At 43.7% G+C, this 8,536-nt stretch overlaps 1 protein-coding gene across 2 annotated transcripts in view; it reads right to left on the bottom strand.

The window, feature by feature from the left end:
* Nucleotides 1-7,947, bottom strand: part of LOC105537180 (cytochrome b5 type B) — a 47,737-nt gene extending 39,790 nt beyond the window's left edge. For both annotated transcript variants that reach the window (XM_011976690.1, XM_011976691.1), the window contains exon 1: nucleotides 7,591-7,947. In XM_011976690.1, coding sequence (XP_011832080.1) covers nucleotides 7,591-7,764 — 174 coding nt within the window. In that variant the 5' untranslated portion in view covers nucleotides 7,765-7,947. The remainder of the gene's footprint in view (nucleotides 1-7,590) is intronic.
* Between the last annotated feature and the right edge of the window lie 589 nt (nucleotides 7,948-8,536).

Here is an 8,536-nt window from a genome sequence, read left to right as displayed (position 1 = left end):
AGAGGTGGAGGTTGCAGTGAGCCGAGATCACATCATTGCACTCCAGCCTGGGTGATGGAGCAAGACTGTCTCAAAAAAAAAAAAAAAAGAAAAAAGAAAAAAAGAGTAGAGTACAGGCTATAGGGTCACAGTGCTGGAGTTCAAACCTCACCTGTGTCACCTAACTTTATGACTGTGAAAGTTCCTCCTCTGCTCCTGTTTTCTCATCTCTAAAATGGGTTTTTGGGAGGCTTAAAAGAGAAATTACATGTAAAGCACTTAGAATAATAAGCACCCAATAAATACTATGACGACTACTAGGGCAAATCAACTAACAGAATACTATGACTCTATTTCTGTATATATTTGTACATATTTGTATATATAAGTATATACATGTTTGTACATATAAGTATATGCACGGAAGATGTAGTCAAATTATTGGGATTGAAAGAGTTTAGCCTAGCCTAACTTAAATGTGTTCAGAACACTTACGTTCACCTACAGTTGGGCAAAATCATCTAACATGAAGCCTAACTTATAATAAAGTATTGAATATTTCATGTAATTTATTGAATACCATACTGAAAGTGAAAAACAGAATGGTTGTATGGGTACTAACATGTCACTTTCACACCATGGTAAAGTCAAAAAATTTTAAGTCAAGCCATAGTAAGTCAGGGACAGTCTGTAAATTGCTCCAATGCCATCCCTCATCTTAAAACATGTCAGTGGTTTTCTATTATCTTTTGGATCTAATCCAAACTACCTACCAGACCTTGCATGTCCTGGCTCCTGCCTAGCTCTCTGGCCATTCTTGTCCTTCATTCACTATAGACATAGCTTCTTTCAGTCCCACTAATGTGCCAAACTCTTGCTTGACTTCAAATGCTGCTGGAATGCTCTTTTCTGTATTCTTTCCAAATCAGGTTCATGACCATCAGCTCAATTAAAAATTATCTTCTCACAGAGGCTTTCCCAGATCACTCTTATTAAATTAAATCTTTCCTGATTTTTCTTTCTCGTTTGTTTTCTTCATAAAAGTGCCATGATTTAAAATTATTTCATCTGTCTGTTTTTGTTTTGACTCCTCTAGAATGGTAGCTTCAAGAAGGCAGTATCATGGGATTTTTTGGTTTTGTTTGTTTGTTTTGAGACAGGGTCTCGCTGTCACCCAGGCTGGAGTGCAGTGGTGCTATCTCGGCTCACTGCAGCCTCGATGTCCTGGCCTCAAGCTATTCTCCCACCCCAGCCTCCTGAGTGGCTGGGACTACAGGCTCATGCCACCATGATCGTCTAATTTTCGTATTTTTTGAAGAGATGGGGTTTCACCATGTTGCGTAGGCTGGTCTCAAACTCCTGAGCTCAAGTGATCTGTCCACCTTGGCTTACCAAAGTGCTGGGATTACAGGTGTCAGCCACTGCACTCAGCTTTGTTTTGTTTTTAAGACAGAATCTCACTCTGTCCATGTTTATTTTTATACACCACCAGGGCCTACTACTACACAGAACTTAACAAATATTTGTTGGGTTAATAAAATGTTATCCCATTCACAAGATGGGTCCTAAAGTAATATTCTCATTTATGGTGACAGTTTCTAAAAACATATATAGGCCGGTGCTGTGGCTCATAACTGTAATCCCAGCATTTTGGGAGGCCGAGGTGGGCAGATCACTTGAGGTCAGGAGTTCGAGACCAGCCTACCCAACATGGTGAAACCCCATCTCATAAAAATTAGCCAGATGTGGTGGGAGGCACCTGTAGTGCCAGCTACTCCAGAGGCTGAGGCAGGAGAATCACTTGAACCCAGGAGGCAGAGGTTGCAGTGAGCCAAGGTAATGCTACTGCACTCCAGCCTGGGCGACAAAGCAAGACTCCATCTTAAAATAAATAAATAAATACGCATATAAAGTTTTAAAATAGGGCTGGGCATGGTGGCTCACGCCTGTAATCTCAGCACTTTGGGAGGCCAAAGTAAATGGATCACCAGAGGTCAGGAGTTCAACACCCGCCTAGCCAACATGGCGAAACCCCAACTCTACTAAAAATAGAAAAATTAGCCGGGCGTGGTGGCATGCACCTGTAATCTCAGCTACTCAGGAGGCTGAAGCATGAGAATTGCTTGAATCTGTGAGGCGGAGGTTGCAGTAAGCCAAGATCATGCCATTGCACAGAAGCCTGGGTGACAAGAGCGAAACCCCGTCTAAAAAAAAAAAAAAAAGTTTAAAAATATCACAATGTCATTTCAAGTTACTCTTTTGACAAATGGTTATTTATACACAAGTCAATGGCTTCCAAATTTTCACGTGTAATACCCAGTAAGAAAATAATTTTACACTGCAATCCAGTAAATACCATATACATGAGACATTATAGGCCAGGCACAGTGGCTCATGCCTGTAATCCCAACACTTTGGGAGGCCAAGGCAGGAGGATCACTTGAGCCCAGAGTTTGAAACCAGTCTGGGCAACATGATGAAACTCCATCTCTACAAAAAAAAATACAAAAAATATTAGCTGGGTGTGGTAATACATGCCTGTAGTCCCAGCTACCCAGGAGGCTGAGTGGGGAGGATTGCTTGAGCCCAGGAGGCAGAGGTTGCAGTGAGCCAAGATGGCACCACTGCACTCAAGCCTGGACAACAGAGCCAGACTGTCTCCAAAAAGAAAAAAAAAAAAAGACATTATATATAACTGAACAAAGTTTCACAAAATTTTACCCTTGATAAGAGAGATGCACTTTGATATTTTCTATTCAATGTCATAAAATATTATAACCATTTTTATGTGATTTTTCTAAACTACTACATAGTGGAAAGATAATGACATGCACTACTTTCATTCATGATTTCAACAACTCATGAATGCACTGATTCAAACAATGCAAAATTAATCTGCTAGGGAAAGATAATTCAATTATATTACCAATTCTAAACTACCACATTCAAACTCCAGTATCACACTCTAACCAGTCATCAATCAAAAAAAATGGTAACCTACAGACACAGGACACTTAGATTAGCAACCCCTTGCTAAAGGAGGGGCCCCAAAGTGACATCAGAGTGGAAAGAGAAGGATGAACACCAATGTAAGTCTTTCCTCTCTCATCTAATAGCAACCCAATTCTTGAAGACTCATAAGCCAAACACTTTGGTGTTATCGTTGACTCCTTTTTCTTTCATTCCCCAAATCTGGCACACCATTAAATCCTATTGGCTCTTCCATCACAACACATCCAAAATCTGACACTTGTTCTGGTCCAACCCACTATCTCTTGCCTAATTACTAAAACAGCCTCCTAATCGGGCTCCTCAATTCTGCCCTTGTCCTCTTGAGAAGGTGAAGCCAGCTGGACTTCCTGGGTCGAATGGGGACTTGGAGAACTTTTCTTTGTCTACCTAGAGGATTGTAAACAGACCAATCGGCGCTCTGTGTCTAGCTAAAGGATTGTAAATGTACCAATCAGCACTCTGTAAAAACACACCAATCAACACTGTGTCTAGCTAAAGAATTGTAAATGCACCAATCAGCACTGTGTAAAAAATGAACCAATTAGCACTCTGTAAAATGGGCCAATCAGCAGGATGTGGGTGGGGACAAATAAGGGAATAAAAGCTGGCCACCCCAGCCAGCAGTAGCAACCTGCTGGGGTCCCCTTATATACTATGGAAGCTTTGTTCTTTCACTTTTCACAATAAATCTTGCTGCTGCTCACTCTTTGGGTCCGTGCCACTTTTAAGAGCTGTAACAACTCACTGTGAAGGTCCATGGCTTCATTCTTGAAGTCAGCGAGACCAAGAACCCACCAGAAGGAACCAACTCCAGACACACCCTTCCTTCAGTCTTTCACAACAATGTAGTCAGAATGATCCCATTAAGCCATTAAGTCACATCATGTCACTCTTCTGCTCCAGTGATTTCCCATCTCAAAATAAAAGCCAAAGTCCTTCCTAAAAGAAAGTTGCATGTGATCTGCCCTCCCCTGATCATTCTGATCTCATCTGCAACTATCCAACCACTGTGGCCTCCCTCACTGTTCCTCAAACACAGCAGACATCCTCCCATCTTAAGACCTTTGAACTTGTTTCCTCTGCCAGGAATGCTCTTCCTACAGATATCCTCATGGCTAGCTCCCTCACTTTGCTCCTGGCTTTTACTTAGTCATCTTCATAAAGTTATCTCGCCACCATTGCTAAAATTTCAAACCCTCCTCCTCACACCACATACACATTCCACAGTCCTCTTCCCTGTATTATTTTTTGTGTGTGTGATGGAGTCTCGCTGTATCACCAGGCTACAGTGCAGTGCCACAATCTCGGCTCACTGCAACCTCTACCTTCTGGGTTCAAGTGATTCTCCTGCCTCAGCCTCCCGAGTAGGTAGGACTACAGGCACATGCCACCACGCCCAGCTAATTTTTGTATTTTTAGTAGAGATGGGGTTTCACCATGTTGGCCAGGATGCTCTGGATCCCGACCTCATGATCCACCCACCTCAGCCTCCCAAAGTGCTGGGATTACAGGCGTGAGCCAGCATGTCCAGTCCTCTGTATTATTTTTCTTCTTAGTGCTCACCACTACCTAACACAGTATATATTTTAGTTATTTATTCTTATTGTCTGCCTCCTGTGCCATGTAATCTCCATGAGGGCACAGCTGTTTATTCGCTACTAAATCCCCAGCACCTAGAACAGTGTCTGGAAAATAGTAAAGGCTTAATAAATATTTGAATAAGTGAATGAATGAGTAGGCTTGGAATGAACAAGAAAACAGAATAGATTAAATAAGAATAGCTAATTAGGCTGAGACAGTGGCTCACACCTGTAATCTCAGCACTTTGGGAGGCCCAGGCAGGAGGATCCCTTGAGCCCAGGAGTTTCAGACCACACTGGGCAACATAGTGGGACCCCAATTCTACAAAAAATTTAAAAAATTAGCCAGGTGTGGTGGTGCATACCTTTTCCTAACTATTCGGGAGGTTGAAATAGAAGGATCACTTGACCCCAGGAGACTGAGGCTGCAGGGAGCCGCACTCCAGCCTGGGTGAAAGTAAGACCTTGTCTCAAAAAACAAAACAAAAAAAAAACAAAACTGCAGGTAAAGATCTGCGGCTTAAGCTCCAAGGGAAACCTTGGCACATTAGTGATGTCTCTGGCTATATCAGCATGTGGTTGAAACAGGTTAGTTACTTCTGGAATCTTCACAGAGGGAAAAAAAAAAAGAAACAGGTAGCAACTATTACTTGAGACTGAATTAATGCTCTCTGTAAGGGCTTAGTGTTCCCTCCAAGCTCACCATCTATTCTGAATCAATCAAGGAAAAAAATGGGGGGAAATAAAACCACAAATGAAAAACATGATTTTCTTTTTTTTTTCTCTTTTTTTGAGACAGTCTCACCCTATCACCCAGGTTGGAGTGCAGCAGCACCATCTCAGCTCACTGCAGCCTCTGCCTCCCAGGTTCAAGCGATTCTCCTACCTCAGCCTCCCAAGTAGCTGGGATCACAGGTGCCACCACGCCTGGCTTTATTTTGTAGTTTTAGCAGAGATGAGGTTTCACCATGTTGGTCAAACTGGTCTTGAACTCCTGACCTCAGGTGATCTGCCCGCCTCTGCCTCCAAAAGTGCTGGGATCACAGGCATGAGTCACTGCGCCCGGCCAAAAAACTTGATTTTCTACCCATTATGAACCATGCATGAAACTTATTATGAAGCAAATACCAGAAGTCATAGCTAAGGCTAGAATTTTGAAGTAATACTATGCAGACAAGAGAAATCAAGGGATCTGTCAAATCTGCTACTAACTGATTGTATGACCAGGGTCTCTCTGAACCTATTACTCGTACCTCTGTTAAAATAAAAATCACCACTATCCAAGTCACCCTGGACTAGTTGTTCTGAAGATGAAATAATGGGAAAGCGCCCCCCCCCTGCTTTTTTTTTTTTTTTTTTGGAGTCTCACTCTGTCGCCCAGACTGGAGTGCAATGGCGCGATCTTGGCTCACTGCAACCTCCGCCTCCCTGGTTCAAGTGATTTTCCTGCCTCAGCCTCCCAAGTAGCTGGGACTACAGAGTCTCAGGCTGGAGTGCAGTGGGGTGCAGTGGCGTGATCTCAGATCTCAGCTCACTGAAAGCTCTGCCTCCCGGGTTCCCGCCATTCTCCTGCCTCAGCCTCCCAAGTAGCTGGGACTACAGGCGCCCGCCATCACTCCCGGCTAGTATTTTGTATTTTTAGTAGAGACGGGGTTTCACCGTGTTAGCCAGGATGGTCTCGATCTCCTGATCTCGTGATCCGCCAGTCTCGACCTCCCAAAGTGCTGGGATTACAGGGGTGACCCACAGCACCCGGCCGGAAAGCAATTTTAAAAGCATAAAATGCCACACCATACAAATGCAAGAAGTTACTAAATTCTGAGTTTGTTAAGTTATTGTTCACTATTAAGATTTATTAAAAATAATGTTCTTTGGGGGAAACTTTTACATTTTAAAAGTTTTTAGAATTAAAAGTCAGGATGCAGAGATTTCTCTTTTAGGCCCCAAATTAATCGAAAAAATATTTCACTAGTATATTTGCTTCAGAGAAATAGAAGTGAACTTTCACAAGTCATTAATCTATTGCTCAAAATAAAATGATCTCACACACACACATGCACACACACACACACACAATCAAAGCTTCAAACCAATCTTTAGTGGTTGCATATCACTAGTTGCCTAGGGTTGGGAGAGAATGACTGCAAAGGGAAAGGAAGCTTTTTAGAGTGATGGAAATGGTTTATGTCTTAACATGGATGAATACATTTTTCAAAACTCAGCAAAATGTACATTTTAGATAGGCACAATTTACGTATGTACATTACACCTCAATAAAGTTAGTTTAAATTTTTAAAAGTCTATCCTCTTTCCTTAATTAAAAAAAAAAAAATTAGTTGCACCATGATCTCAAAGATAATTTTTAAGATGAGATCTAATGCAACAGGCTTGAAGATTAAATAAAACAGCCTTGAATATTTAAGAAAAATGACAAAACATGAGCCAATGACAAAAAAAAAAAAAGGTTGATTTATGAATTTCTGGCCTCAAGGTCAACTCAGATTAGGGGGGAAAAAAAGACAATGGAGGCATAATCAAGATGGGGGAGCGTGTGGAGAGAAATCTCAGCTTCTACTCTAGAAGACAAAAACCAAAAACGGTATTACTTCAGAAGGCACACTGGAAAAGCACAGATGTGGGTGCACTTCAGACCTAGGTTCAAAGGATCTAGGCCGTTAACTGCATGGCCTTGAGAGTTCTCAACCTGTGAGCCTCAGTTTCCCTTTCTGTAAAATAAAGATAATGATGGCTTAGAGTTTAGCTGAGCACACAGCAAGTGCTCGACACATAAGTAATACATGATATTACATAAGGCACCAGAACTCGGAGCTTACTGGAAATGCATGCAAACTAAAGCCCTCCCCCCAATCCCACCCCAGTTTCCTTCTGAGGGTCGTGATCCCTTTCGTACGCCTTATCACCCCCAGCCAAGCCTCCCTTCCTTCCCACATACCCCCCACACAGCCTTTTCACCCCTCGCCCCAGCAGCTCCAGAGGCCTCCCACCTCCCAGGCCCCACCTCGTTGAGGAAGCGGGTGACATCGTAGACTCGCCCATGGATCACAAGCCACAGTTCCTTCAAGGAGTTGCGCTTTGCCACCTCCTCCAATCGGTAATAGGTGACTGAGGTCTCGACTTCCTGCCCTTTCCCATCGCTACCGCTAGCTTCCGCAGTCGCCATTGAACCGGACATACCGCCTCCCCACCGCTAACTGAGATTCCGCGACTACTTTCCTGGAGAGACCGCTCTCAGCCTTCCTCGGCTTCCGTAACCAGGGCCCATAAGGCCTTGAGACGGTTCCTAGCAACAGCCAATCACACTTCCGAATAGTGCCTGGTTCGTTTTCTTTTCACCAATGAAACGAGTGACTCAGTTAGAAGTCCCGCCCACTCTTCGCCAGATCCTCCAGGTGAAAGTCTGGTTCGAGGTCGAACTAACCAATTAGGGTCGTTCAGCCCCTCCAACCTCGCCAATCAGATACCGCGATTTTTGGACTGGCACCGAAGAGATGTGCTGACAGCTGTCACCTCAGGAGAGGTTCCCCTTTGCTCAGCCTGTAGGCCTTTAGGGTCTCAGTGTTCCGCTTCCCTTCCCATCGCTGTGGCTTTCTCCTGAGTCTCAGGAAGCTCGTTTCTCCTACACTACCGGCACAGCTTGTATCCCAACCGTGATTTTACGTCTTTGCTGCCTCCAGGTCGTGATCTGGCCAATCCCGTCTCTCCTCAGTTTCCCCATCAGTAAAATGGGCTTGATAAGCTCTCTCTTAACAAATGGGTTTGCCTTTTCTTTTCTTTTTTTTTTTTCTTGAGACAGGCTCTCGCTCTGTCACCCAGGCTGGAGTGCAGTGGTGCGATCTTGGCTCACTGCAACCTCCGCCTCCCAGGTTCAAGCGACTCTCCTGTCTCAGCCTCCCGAGTAGCTGGAATTACAGGCACCCGCCACCACGCCCGGCTAATTTTTGTAT

This window comes from Mandrillus leucophaeus, unplaced genomic scaffold (assembly GCF_000951045.1).
Source record: "Mandrillus leucophaeus isolate KB7577 unplaced genomic scaffold, Mleu.le_1.0 Scaffold17, whole genome shotgun sequence".
Taxonomy (NCBI): domain Eukaryota; kingdom Metazoa; phylum Chordata; class Mammalia; order Primates; family Cercopithecidae; genus Mandrillus; species Mandrillus leucophaeus.
Note: the sequence above shows the minus strand (reverse complement) of the source record. Positions and strands in the feature narration are given on the sequence as shown.